This window comes from Globicephala melas, chromosome 2 (assembly GCF_963455315.2).
Source record: "Globicephala melas chromosome 2, mGloMel1.2, whole genome shotgun sequence".
Taxonomy (NCBI): domain Eukaryota; kingdom Metazoa; phylum Chordata; class Mammalia; order Artiodactyla; family Delphinidae; genus Globicephala; species Globicephala melas.
Window position 1 is genome coordinate 60,326,399 of NC_083315.2, and position 13,732 is coordinate 60,340,130.

The 13,732-nt window shown below is 48.9% G+C and overlaps 1 protein-coding gene across 3 annotated transcripts in view; it reads right to left on the minus strand.

The window, feature by feature from the left end:
- Positions 1–13,732, minus strand: part of ARID3B (AT-rich interaction domain 3B) — a 53,980-nt gene that overhangs the window by 12,982 nt on the left and 27,266 nt on the right. For all 3 annotated transcript variants that reach the window (XM_030874981.2, XM_030874983.2, XM_030874980.2), the window contains exons 3-4: positions 8,857–8,928; positions 8,575–8,647 (exon numbers count right to left, since the gene is read on the minus strand). In XM_030874981.2, the coding sequence (XP_030730841.1) occupies positions 8,575–8,647; positions 8,857–8,928 (145 nt within the window). The remainder of the gene's footprint in view (positions 1–8,574; positions 8,648–8,856; positions 8,929–13,732) is intronic.

Consider the following 13,732-nt stretch of genomic DNA (forward strand, 5'->3'; position numbering starts at 1 on the left):
GCTGGGGGTGGGGATGGGGGGGATCGACAATATTCAGGCCTCAGTTTCCCTGTCAGTCTGAAGCAAGGGATTTGCTTCCAGATGACGTCCAGTTCTAAAGTCCTGTGAGTCTATGAATAAAAACTTAAAAACAAAAATTGATAGTTTGGTGGTGGTGGTGGTGGTGTGATGAATTGGGAGATTGGGATGGACATATATACACCAATATGTATAAAATGGACAACTAATAAGAACCTGCTGTATACAAAATTTAAATTAAATTAAATTAAAAAAAATGGATAGTTGTGACTATGACCAAGGGAGGTAACTTGATTTTAGGAGCTTGCCTGAATTACGAAATAATGTTGCCAGGTGACCCTGAGATGGACGGTTTGGGATCTTCTCCAATGAAGGGCGCCTGTGTGGCTCAGGACCAGGTCTGTGAAGTTCAAGTCCATAAGCAATGGTTCTTTCTCTAGCATTGTGGGGAAGTGGGGGAGTCTCTGGCCTATTCTCTGGGCTGGATTACATCTTCCTCTAAAGAGGCTCTTCACCTGAGAGGGGACAGGCCTCAGTCCACAATAAATGCAAATGCAACCTGCAGAGAACCAGGAAGGAGGCCAGCAGCCACTGCAGGGAGCTCTTGGTGGGTCACCAGTGTCGCCCCTGCAGGAGGCCGAATCTCCGCCCCCATCACACCTCCCAGAGGGGGCGGGAGCACCTGATGGGGAAGCCTGTGGACTGTCAGTCACTGCTATCAAAGCAGGAGCTAGGATTGAGGGTAATTAATCATGCTCCCTCTGACAGCAATCCAGGGCCTTATCTGTACCCCAAGAAATGCCGCTGGTCTCCAGTTCCCTCCTCAATAAAGGAGACTGACAGTTCCAACAAAGAGGCCCCTTATCAGATTTCAGCGGGGGAGCCTGAGGCAGCCCGAGGGAGATGTGGAAAAGGCTTTTATGAGGCCGGGACCCAGCGAAGCTGTGGGGGCTCCTGGGGCTTTAACCCTTGGAGGTGGGAATGCCGCTGGGCACTGGCGCTCGCAGGCCAAAGCCGGGATCGCGAGCTTTCAGCGAAGATGGAGCTGAACAAAACCTGCTCCCTGGCACTTGGCTCGTCTTCGTCTGCCCAGCACTCAGACCGTGGAGACAGAGCTTAGTGGGGGTGAGGGCAGAGTGGGGAGATAGCCTCCTCTGGCACTAAAGACAAAGATGGGAGATGGCAGGAATGTTGGGGGGAGGGCCACTTCCTCCCCACCACAGAGAATGGGCACATTCCAGTCAAGACCAGAAGCAATCAGGGGGCAGGGACCCAAGACAGAGTCGCATGGCTGCCTTCCTGCCTACTGGTCAGGGGTGAGGGCCCAGGACCCAGGGCGTGGCCCTGCCAAGGACCCTCGCTGCTTTTTCCTGACTTTGAACAAGATCATTAATCATTTCCATAGCCTGTCAAGAGAGCTGGGCGGCTGACCAGGGAGCCTAGAAGAGTTAAGTCCCGCGTTAAGCAGGGAATGTGCATAGGCAGACAGGCAGGCAGGCCTCCTGCTTATTCCTCTGCATATTAATTCCCGCCCTGCTCCAGTCCTGCTCCCCAGCAACAAGCAGAGGAATGACTGGTGATTTTTTTCCCCCCTGACTTGTTCACGTAGAAAATACCTCCCACCGGGAAACTGGGCAGCAGGCTCTGGTGGTGTGCCACGCAGTGAGTAGATGACTGTTCCACAGGTCAGGGCAGAGACAAGGATGCGCAAATATCCTAATACCAACACGTATGCTTCAGCCCTCACCTCCGATTTCCCACTGAGGGGGGTGTCTAACTGACAGAGCCTAGTGCACTGATCTTAAGTATACAGCCCACCAGATCTTCACTGCTGTGCATACCCCTGTATCCATTCCTCAGATCAAAATACAGAACATTTCCAGCACCCAGAAAACTCTTCCATTACCATTCCCAATCACTATCCATCCCCTATCCCCCCGCCCCGACAGGAGGTAACTATTATCCTGACATGTATCACTATAGGTGACTTTCTTGAACTTTACATAAATGGAAGAATGCAGTATACAGTCTTCTGTGTCTGGCTTCTTTTGTTGCACGTTAGGCCTGTGAGAGTCATCCCAGTTGGGTACAGCAACAATTCATCCTTTGTTATCGCTGTGTGGTATTCCACTACAGGACTATGCCAACATTTAGTCATACATTCTACTACCAATGGAAATTTGAGTTCTTTCCACTCTTTGGCTATAATGAATGGTGTTGCTACGAAAATTCTCGCATGTATCTTTCAGTGAACATAAGCTCTCATTTCTCCTGGGGATACACCTAGAAGGGAAACTGCTGGGTAATAGGGTTGGCATATGTTTAGCTTTAGTAAATATTACCAAACAGATTTCCAGTGGTTATGCCCATTTATATTCCCACCAGCAATGCATGGGAGTTCTGGAGGCACCGAACCTGAGAGGCTAATTTTAAACCCATTACCCTTCTTGATACTCTAGTTCAGACTAATTGCTTTAGGTGAAGTTCAACAGTATGTGCAGTGTTGTACTCTACTATGGCCAATAATAAAATAAAATTATGGTTATGGCTGTGCTGTTTCCTTCCATAAAAACTACATTCAGAGAAGTAGGCTAAGGAGTTAGAAGGAGGTGGACCGTTGGGTCATCTCTGCTTCGCCTGCTGCTGGTCAACAGACCTGGCCCGAGTCTCCAGGAGAGGGGGTGGAAGGCTGGCTGGGGAGAGGTGCAACAACTCAGGGGTGTTCTGGCCTGAGCACTGCATGGGTGTCTGAGCTTCCATTGCCAATCCATGCCCCTCCCTCTCAAGACCTAGTAGATTTTCCCACAGTGTAACTGGGTCAAACTCTCCCTTCAAACTTTCCCTACGCCAACCTTAGGACGATTTATTGAATATTGGCTCACCTAGGAAAAAAGGAGGCAAAACTATCAACCCCATTTTACGAAGTGCTAGAAGTACCAATAAATGACCTTGAAGGGGAAGAGGTTGAATTTAAAGACAAAAGTGAGCTATTCAAATTAATCACACCTTTCAAAAACCAGGGGCCCTTCTCATTATCATGGATAACTGGGTAGTTATAAGGTATTTAAATGACTATTAAAAGTGGGGGGGAAAAAAACCCCAGTACTTGAACAGCGGTTGGATCACCTGGGGAGAGAAAAGGATCTGGCCTAAGACAAAGATTTGCATTTTGGACTTTCATTTGTGGGTAAAGTTAGAATATGAAGCCCCGAAGCCTATTTTATCTGACAAAGACAAACATATTTTAGTCTATCAGGAAGAGTGGCCATGGCACAGACCATTTACAGCAAGATACAAAGAATATACAAGAAACTCCCTCCACCAAAAGGCAAAGCAATATATGTCACGAACATTTCCTTGCCTGAGATGGATAGATAAGCACACAACAGAAGGAAAAACACTCAAATTGCACTTCGAGGCAGACCAAGCCCTTTTCCCACAGTAAATTCTTTGTATATACACATCAAAAACAGATCCAACAATCCATTTGGGAAAACCAAGGTCAGTTTGCAGCCCTGAACAGAACTGGTGGGGGAGGGACGGCAGTTCTCCGGTGAGGTCTTGACAAAACTTGTCTTCCACATGACCAAGCAGGTCCTTAGCCTGGTGTGCCGAGCTGGGACGGGGGCTGGAGGGGAGATCCTTGCTTGTGGGCACTCCGGGTGTGCGCAAGATGCTACCGTTAGGGCTTCTGTCTCCCGTGCCCCCAACCCCAACCTGCCTTGACAGATGGCAGCTTCTGTGCCAGCCACTGTGAATTGTCACATCTGCCCTTCCCTGAGAGATAAGCCGCCTTACCCTGAGATGAAGACTCTTCTTGCATGAAGAGTTCTACCTCGTGTTAATCAGTTAGATGCTGTCAGACCCTACTGGAGACCGACCTGTGGAGGCGGGCCACTGTCTCTGGGGCTCAGAAGGCTGAAAGAGAGATGAGGCTTGTCCGCTGCCCCAGCGGGAGGTGATGGAGCTGCTGGTGCCAGGGGCCAAGTTTCTCAAGGGCAGTGCAGGCGAGGAGAAAAAGTCCTGGCCTGGGGATTAGGAGACCAAGTGCTAAAGTGGCTCTGTAGCCTCAGGTGAGTCATTTAACGTGCGGGCTGATTCTTCATGGCTAACGTGATAACCTTTGCTCTCTCCACCCCACGGAGCTGGAGCTGTGGGGAGCAGCAGATCAGATAGTGGGTTGAAAGGGTTCTGTAAAGTACATGGGGTAACAATAATAAAATTAAGAGCAAAATCATCTCCCTCCTCTTTGATGAAACCACACTTCCGTTTCACTGCCTGGGGAACAAGAGAACAAGCTCTTCTTCCTTAGTGATGAAGGAAGAATGGAATTGTTTACAAGCCTTTGCTTATGAGACTTCCAAACTAGCACCACCCCCTCTCCGTACCCCCTGGAAAATCTACCAGGGAATGATACTTCAGGAATCACCCACCGTGAGTTAAATTAGACAAAGAATTTTATTTACAAATGTTTGGCTTTGTTTTTTGAACAAAGAAAGGTGTGTGTGTGTGTGTTTTACACACACACACACACACACACAAAAACGTGCACGTATGTGCGTGCACGTGCACATGGCAAAAGGTGAGGGAAAAGAGGCATGGGTGTTCTGAGATCTAACCCATCTTTCTACAGAAACATTTGTCGGGGAAGCACAATCAAAGGAAATTTGTTTAATTCAGTTTGGCTTCAGTCAGCCAAAGGAACACATGATTCACCAAGGAAAGGAGTGAAGCATTTGGTTCTGGGGGTCCCTGGTGTAGTTTTTACACAATTATTTTGACAGAAAATTGCTCAAGGGGCTTTTCTTCTATTTTGATTATTGAGGGTGGCTCATTATCTGTTTTGTAGCTCAACAGACACAATCAGGGATACATAACACAGAACAGAGAACTTGGAAGAAACTTCCAGATTGACTCTAACTGAACCTGCGCATTTTATAGATAAGGAAACTGTGGCCCCCAGAAGAGGAAGGATTTGCTCAGGATCGTGGAGAAGGGTGGGATGTTAGCACTGGCTTCACACTCCTCAGTCCAGAGCTCTTTCCCCCTCCGCATGCCTCCCGACAGGCTGCAGCAGCCGTTCCTGAGGCAGGCAGGACACAGGGAGCCCGACTGGGCACTGCCTCGGCCTCTTCTCAGGCGCCTTCTGGGCCGGGTTGTTCTGCTGGTGGGGGAGGGTCACGAGGTGCAAGTCACCCGGTCTGGCCTAGAAACCAAGGTGCCTCGAGCTGAAAGGCCCATCTGCTGCAGTCAATTCACCCAAACATGTTAACAAGCCAGAGAGACCCAGCACAAAGCAGTGGTTATGGCTGGGCCCCTCTCCCACTGGACAGCCGTTTTATCACCTGCAGCTGCAGTCATTTGGGGCCGCCTGCTGTGTCCTGCCACCCTTGGAGCCCGGTCCACTTCCTCTGCAGTGGAGCCTTCCACGTCAAAGCTGCCCAGCCCACTCACAGCTCAGGTGGGCGTCACCGGGCCTTTCAAACTCAGGTTGCTTTCAGTGGTTCCTTTGAAATCTACTGCTTATCCTTCATATTAGCTCTGGAGGATGAGTTGCTGACCCACTGCCAGGGTCTATGAGGCTTCTCCTTGCACCCAGCCAGCTAACAAGATTGGGCTCCTGAGTGTCCCAGACACTCCAATTTGGGAGTGACAAACAAGTCACAAATGTCCGGGGGCCCTTGGTCTCCCCATTCTGTGAAGAGTAAAGACAGCAAGCTTCCCATGGTTAGAAGCGCAAACTGCTTCCAGTCCCCTTGAACTGCCCATTCTAATTTAGACCATCAACCATGAGTTTTCCAGGGAGCAGAACACTGTGATTTTAAAGGGAACAACCTCCACAGTCTCCCTGCCTCAGCCTTCCCTCTTCAGCCCAACTATACACTGTTTGCCACAGCAAACCTCCTGAAAGCACAGCTCTGGCGCTACTTCTCATATGTTAACTTCAATAACTCAGCTATGTCACAGACAGGAGTGCTAACTTCTTGGCCAAACACGGCTCTTCACAGTCTGGTGCCAGCTGATTCATCCAGGCCACAGACAAGGGTTCTTTCAGCCATGCCTGGACCACATACACCACGCATGCCCCGCGTTTCTGCCTCCACTCTCCCTATGCTGGAGCTACAGCAACTCTCAGGTCCCTACGCTCCAGCCTAGGATGGGGCCCCAGCACCCATCCCTTTGGCACTCAGCCACGGACGGGGAGTTCATCCTATTGCCCGACACGGGCCCTGCCGCCCTCAACATTGCTACCTGAGTGGAGATAAGATGATTTCCCTGAAGAGTTTCTCTGCAGAGGAAATTTTTGATCTTCACCTTCTTTCCTATCCTTCTATTGCCATAGTGGGTTGAAAGGGTTCTGTAAAGTACCCCATATCAGGGGGACAGTTTTGTTCCCCAGGGGACATTTACAATATCTGCAGACATTTTTGGTTATCAAGACTGGGGGGTGCCACCCCCAACAAAGGACTATCCAATCCCCAAAGTCAATATGCTAGAGCTGAGAAACCTTATACTAGAGTAATTAACAAGTAGCAAAACTGACTTGACTATCTCCCTTCTACTGCTGATGCCAGCAAATAGTGAAATACCTAACATAAGTGCTGAAGACAGAAAAAAGATTTACTCAGGGCCTGGATAACCATAAACTGACATGATCAAAGAGAGTTTCTTACTCCTGCTTTGGGTGGAATAGACTAGATGGCAGTCTGGTAGCCCCAGCGCTGTGCAATAGCAGGACACTCAGCACACACTGCTCTCTACTGCTGACCTCCAATCACGGGCCGCTGTCTAACTGTGGGTGGGAGTGAGGTGGGGGAGGGGAAGCTCAGCTTCCCTGCGTGGGGCAGCTGAGTTAGGAAAACCAACAGGACTGCTCCTACAGCAAACACGTCCTGAGCAGCACCCGCCTCCAGGTCTGCCCTGTGCTAGCACTGGGGACTTGGAGAAATGACAAAGTGGCTGTCCTCAAGGAGCGCCTCGTCTAGTGGGGACATATAGAAGTAAACAAACAACTACTGATCTTCACTCTTGGCTAGGCTGATATAACTAAAAATCCTTTTGGGAAGGGAGAAAAACAATAAAGTATCAATAGACTATAAAGCAGTGGAGCCACACTGCTGATTAAAATCTATATTGTTATAGCAGCCCCTCTGAGATGAGATCAGCTCCCGGGTTTGCACCAGCTGGGCCTGTGGAGCTTGTAAATAATTAAAAGGTAATTGGAGGGGGAGACCAAAGTATTAAGTGGATTTCTCTCTCTCAGGGCAACCAGGGAGTTTCATTGCTGCCAGTTACATTATCTTTCGGGATTATATTCTTGTTTTTTACTGACACATGCAGCTCCAGATAACACTTGGAGGAGTAAACTAATTAGAGCTGCTTAGACTGCTTTGATAGGCTTGGGGATGGGGGAAACGGAGACTCAAAACTTTCGACTGCCTTTGTAAGCAAACCAGCAATAATAGGCGTGCTACTAAGAAGGCAATAAGGCTTTGGAAGGTAAAGGAAGGGGACGGAGGGGGAGAGAAAGAGGGATGGGGCTGGTGGGGAGAGGAAGAGGGAGGGAGAGGAGTTAACTCAGCATATTTAGTTGCTGGGGGCTGTCATTATAGCTCAGCCCAGGATAAAGAGGAGGATTTCATTCCCAGGTCTCAATAAAGGAGCTGACACAGAAACCAAGGGATACATGATCAGGCAGGATCCCAGGCAACATGCTGGGAGGAGCAGCTCTCCCTTACAGCTTTGTCCTGAGGTGAAGAAGATGGAGCTACACAGGTTGCAGAGGATCATCTCCTAGAGAGGCTGGGGTTCTGCCCATGCTTCCTGAGGGCTGACCCAGCTGGTGAACCCATTGCTGTGACAGGATACAAAGCCAGGAAGTTGAGTCACTGGGCTCAAGACTCAGACATGCCATCGTCCAAAGTGGAGATGGCTGGGGGTGGGTGGGTAAGAGTGAGAAGGAGAGAAGGACAGAGAAGTGGGAAGGTGCATTTTAAGGCAGATGCCCATGTGCCCTATACTTAAACTGCAGGAACACCCCAACCAAGCCAGTGAATGCAAAAATCAAAGAGCCAATGGATAAGAAAAAAAGAGTTAGCTTTTCCTTTTCGTGGATCATTTCAGATCCTCCCAACAAATCCTGAAGGGCCTCTATTCTTTCACTGGCCCTCCTAGGACTCTGTTAAGCTAGACGCAACAGCAGGAAGCCCCGTATACCAGTTTAAGTGATGTCCAGGACTGCTATAAGCTAAGAAAAAAGTATAATTGAATTTGAAATGACTCCAGACACCAGTTAATCAGAACAGTGACAAAAATAAAGCAGGACCAAATCTGGACGATCATTCCATTCATTTTCTACCCAGGCTCTCTTTGCCCCCTTCAACCTGGTTGTCAATTATTCTGATAAGTATGGGACCAACTGGCAGTAAATGGCTCTCGTCCTCCTGGGCTAAGATGCTGGCACTCTGCAGGGAGGATGGCTAACAGTGACCTGCACACAGTAGGCACTCTATAAATATTCAGTGAATTGAAACGATGAGTAGACTGAACACTCACCTCTCTTCTGCATAAAGACGAAGAGGTCATCCAGGAACTCTTTCCTTTCTGGATCACTGTCCAGTTCATACAGCTGCAATCCCAAAGCCCCCAGGGGAGAAAAAAAACACCACAATGAAAAATTCCATCTTATGCAGGAAGTCTTACACCAGTGATACACAACCATCTGAATGACTACAAATGTGACTCATTGGCCACTTCTATCCTTATTCCTTGGGGATCAGATACAACGACCCACTGCAGAACTGCCCCTTTCGTTATCACAAAGGAAACATTACAGACCTTGGCAAAATCACGGGAGATCTCTCTTCCCCGGCCTCCATCTGCATCATCACTCCAGGCCAAACCACCATTCTAAAGGGGAACAAAGCACAGCGTTCAGAAGGGAGTAGGAAGAGAGTGAGAGAGGGGAAGGCAATCGTTTAGGGTGCAGATGAGGACCCTTAGCAACTGTGCTTTCCTGGCTCACACTGAAAGACTGACAGCTCGAGTAACTGTCCCTGCCACCCTAACAGGGACATCTTGTTTTTATGCTTTCAATTATGGTTCCAAAACCAGAGGGAGTCATGTGGAAGAATCCTCTCCATTTGTTGGAGGGGGGTGGGTGTTACTTATACCTGATAATCCTGGAGGAGGAGGACACAAAGGCCCAGTTTTCTGAGAACCTGCTCAAACCTAGCTCATCTTCTGGGAGCCATCACTCTGAGATGTACCACTTTCCTGCAGGTTCTATACGGCATATGTTTGCATGTTTTATGATGTGTTTGTATATTATATGGTATGTTGTGAAGATACCTAGCCTGGCCTCCCACACAACACTCTAAGTGGAAGATAAAGGGTCAAAGGGAGCAAGACAAAGATCTCGAAGATCTCGAAGATCTCAAAGATCCTGTGGTCTCTCAGCCAAGCCTCACCACCAGAAACCCTAACTCTAGTGATTAGAACTGCCTAGTGATATGAGGGCCCTCAGGGCCTGAGACTATTCCCAAGGCACAGAGACTCTGTGACACTAGGGTGAAGTTCATTTTCATTAGAGAAGTAATGAAAACCTAAACCTAATTCACTTGATTAGGTCAAACCAACACCATTCAACTGAACAGGAGGAAATGGCAAATATGCTTTTGTTTATGTTCTTGAAATCTGCTTCCCACTTTTATTCAGCTGGGTAACTCTTATTTCTCAAATCAGGCATCATCTGCTATGGGAAGCCTTCCCTTCACACCCAGCTGCACAAGTACTCCGGAAGGACTCTCTGTACATTTCGAGCTTAGAATTTCACATATTATTTTGGAATTATTTGTCATCCCCACATATTGTAGGCTCCTTGAGAGCAGTGTCTTATTCATCTTTGTACCTTTAGCACGCAGCACACTGCCTGACACTTATAAGGCTCCAGTGAATACCTGATGAACTATAATCACTGTTAAAAGGCATTAACCTTTTTTTTGAACCAATTAAGCAGCTCTTCAAAAAATATACAGACAGGGTTTCCCTGGTGGCGCAGTGGTTGAGAGTCCGCCTGCCGATGCAGGGGATACGGGTTCATGCCCCGGTCCGGGAAGATCCCACATGCCTCAGAGAGGCTAGGCCGGTGAGCCATGGCCGCTGAGCCTGCCTGTCCGGAGCCCGTGCTCCGCAACGGGAGAGGCCACAACAGTAAGAGGCCCGCGTACCACAAAAAACAACAACAACAACAACAACAAAAAACAGACATATATATCATACAGAAGAGTCCAAAAGGCCCTCTGCTAGTGGGGAGTATGAAATGTCAGAGCAGAAGTCGCCTGTTCACCTCATCCCACCTGTCAGTGGAGGACCCAGGGATGGGAATGGACACACTGAGACCATCACTCTCTCATTTCTCCCCCAGGAGCAAAGGTGCCCATAGGCACAAGCACACACGTGTGCTACCCAGCTGGCTGGGGTGTGTAAGTGGCTGGGGAGAGACATCTGGGGTTGGGGAGCAGGTTTCTTGGGAGGACATTCTTTGGATTGCTTAAGGATCTCGTAAAATCATGCCAGTAAATGAAAGTGTGCTCTAATTCCATCCTCTCTCTTTAGTAAAGCTTGCCTGAAAGGAGGAGGTTATTCAGTTAAATTCTGGGGCCATACTTTGCTTCCCCTACTCAAAGTGGGCTCTGAGATGTAGACCCAGTTTCTGAGAGCAGCAATTTAGCGCACACAGAGGTAAGTATAACCAAGAGAAGTGACACCCTGTCAGCTGACATGAAACAGGCTACATCAAATTGTTTCCCTGCTTATCTAGTAAAAGACGTGTGTACGGAAGCGCTCAGGAAATGCTATCTGACTGTGCACACATCATCTCCCCAGGCAGATGCTGTAGAAATCTTCCTATAGCACCTTCAGCTCAGGGAGGCCAACAACCAAGCAGGAGGAACACTATTTAAAAAAAAAAAGCTAAAACCCACCCCCACGTTGTAATTACAGTCAACAGAAATCTGGTGTCATCTGCTGGCAACTAGCACAATGAATAATCAAGATGAATTATGCCTGTCAGCTCAGCAAAACCAGACAGAGTTACAGTCCCCTTTCAAAGGCTGCAGTAGGTCACCCTAATGCCCAGTGATTTTGTTTGAGCCAGTAATTCCTGCTGGAAAGTCAATTATCCCTGGGGCCCCTATCAGCTGAAAGACATTTAATGGGGGATCATTGCTGCTTCTGTTATGTCAGCTGTTTACTGTGGCAGCTCAATTCCCAACTCTCTAGCTGGAGATCTGAAGCTGATTCTGTTCACAGGAGGATTCTTTATCGGTCACCAAGAGGGATGAAAACACAGTTTTTTCCTAATCACAGTAACTTCTAGGCATTCTGAATGCTCACTCAGAAACTATTTAACACTCAGTTGGGTGGGGAGGATGGAATCCACAGCCTAGAATCTCAGACAGGGCTTTCCACAGCAGTAAGGGAGTGTAAAAACAAGCACGCCAGTGCCAGTGCCATCACGGGTATGCCTACGTGTGAAAATAAACACCCGAGTGTGAGGGCTCAGCTCCGGAACGGAGGAGAATGCCTTGTAGGAAGGGGATGGGGGTCGTCGTGGCCCCGTGGCTTTCACCAGCTCTGCCCAAATCTCAGCAGAGTCCGAGCAGTGGGATGGTCAGACCGTGCACTAGCCACGGCCCACTAAGTAAGAACCACTCAGATTCAAAATCTGCTTAGAGACAGGATTTTAGCTTGACACGCAGTACGTCAGTGACCACAGAGGACAGGGAGACTTGTCAGAACAGGACGGAAATAGGACACTACATTCTTTGAGCAATTCCACTGTTTGACCCATTACACAGATAGGAGTGTCAGCTACTATTTAAAGAAAACACAGGAAAAGAGCTGCCCAGGAGCGGAGGTGTTTTCTTTCGTCCAAGGCAAAATTGGGCCATTATACAATTTAAAACATTCAGATGGGGCTGATGGGGAAATGTCCACTCTCTTTGCATTACTTTGTTTTGAGGCAATTAAACTTCAACCCTGATTCACAGGATCTTCTGGCTGAGGTGAGAGTAGTTCCTAAGCCCTGCGCACCCTTCCCCGTCTAGCTGGAATGCTGTTTCCTCCGTGCAGCCTCTCTGCCCACCAGTGTCTTTCTCCTCTGGGCTGTGTCACCTCATGTTCTGGTTATTGTGCCCCTGCTTGTGTCCCCAGTCTGTAAGCACCCTGTCAGGGTATCCCCAGCCCCCAGCACACAAAAAGCACTGACACATCTGCTCAGAGACAGGGATGGGCTCCCCCGTGGGACCTCCAACCCCACAACTCCTATTTTCCCCTCCTCCTTTCATTGGGAGGATTACAGCCTTCAGCAGTTATTTTCTTGGCTCTTAACTCTGATCAACTGCTGTATAACACAGCTCACTTATGCACTTCAAGTTTATGTGCAGGTTTCTTGGCCTATCATCGGGGTGTGGGTGTGCCTGCTAGAAAGTTATCAGCTCAGAAATGATTGAATTTCTTGAATGTAGAATGTGCCTGATTGAGACTGTAGTGGTGGAGGAAAGGAGGGAGTGGTAGAAGCAAGTGTGGGGAAAACGCACCCCACTCAACAGTTTAGAGATCAAGAGGGGTCCCCAAGACTAGCGCTTCAGTTGAAGGGTCGCCACGTGCAAGTCCACCAGCCGAGGGAAGAGGCTTTGTTCCCTGTGGGCAGCAGGCAGCAGCATTCAACCGCCGAGTAACGTGTGGGATCAACAGTAGCCAGAGCGGCCGCTCACTGCCATTTACGACCTTCTCAGCCTCTCCTACTTGAGAGCTAGATTTAACGGCTTTGATCTCACCAGGAGCTCACAGGAAACTGACAGTTTGTTCCCAAATACCCACCCACGGCTAGCTTTGGCTACCATACCCACATTCAGCTCATTTTCCCCAGGGAGGCCACCGGGTGTTTTGCCTGTAAATCTCTCAAAATTGGTAGTGAAAGAAGGCTGGGGAAAGAAGAAAGCGGAGCAGGAAGCTAGTGTTTGTGCATCTTCTGTGTAACAAGGACTAGACTGGGAGCTTACCAACATTTTCTCCCTTAATTCTACAATGTAGAGGTGCTTATTTGGAGATAGGAAAACAAAGGCTCAAAGAGTAGGTTAGTTACCTTTCCTACAGTCTCAGAGCTCCCAAGTGGTAGCGTCAGCATTAAAACCCAGGTCTGCCTGGCTCTCTGTTACACCACCCTGCCTCGTGGGTGGAAAGAACAGTAGAGAGTGTTCTGGGTGGGGACATCAGGAAGGGAGAAAGGGAGGAAAAGAAGAATAATGTCCTCTGTACACAGAATGTCTACAAATGCCAAGTCTTGGCCTTGGACGGCTCTATCAATGGGAGATTCTTTTGCTCCTTGATTTTTCTCACTGGCTTCATCTGGGAGGTGCAGCCCAACAGAAAACCAGCCCTCACACAGCATCTGCCCAGGAGACTTATCTGGGGCTACTGGGGGTACTGGAATAAGAACTGCTAATCTTTGGGCTTCCCTGGTGGCGTAGTGGTTGAGAGTCCGCCTGCCAATGCAGGGGACACGGGTTTGTGCCCCGGTCCGGGAAGATCCCACATGCCGCAGAGCGGCTGGGCCCGTGAGCCATGGCCGCTGAGCCTGCACGTCCGGAGCCTGTGCTCTGCAACGGGAGAGGCCACAACAGTGAGAGGCCCGCGTACAGCAAAGGAA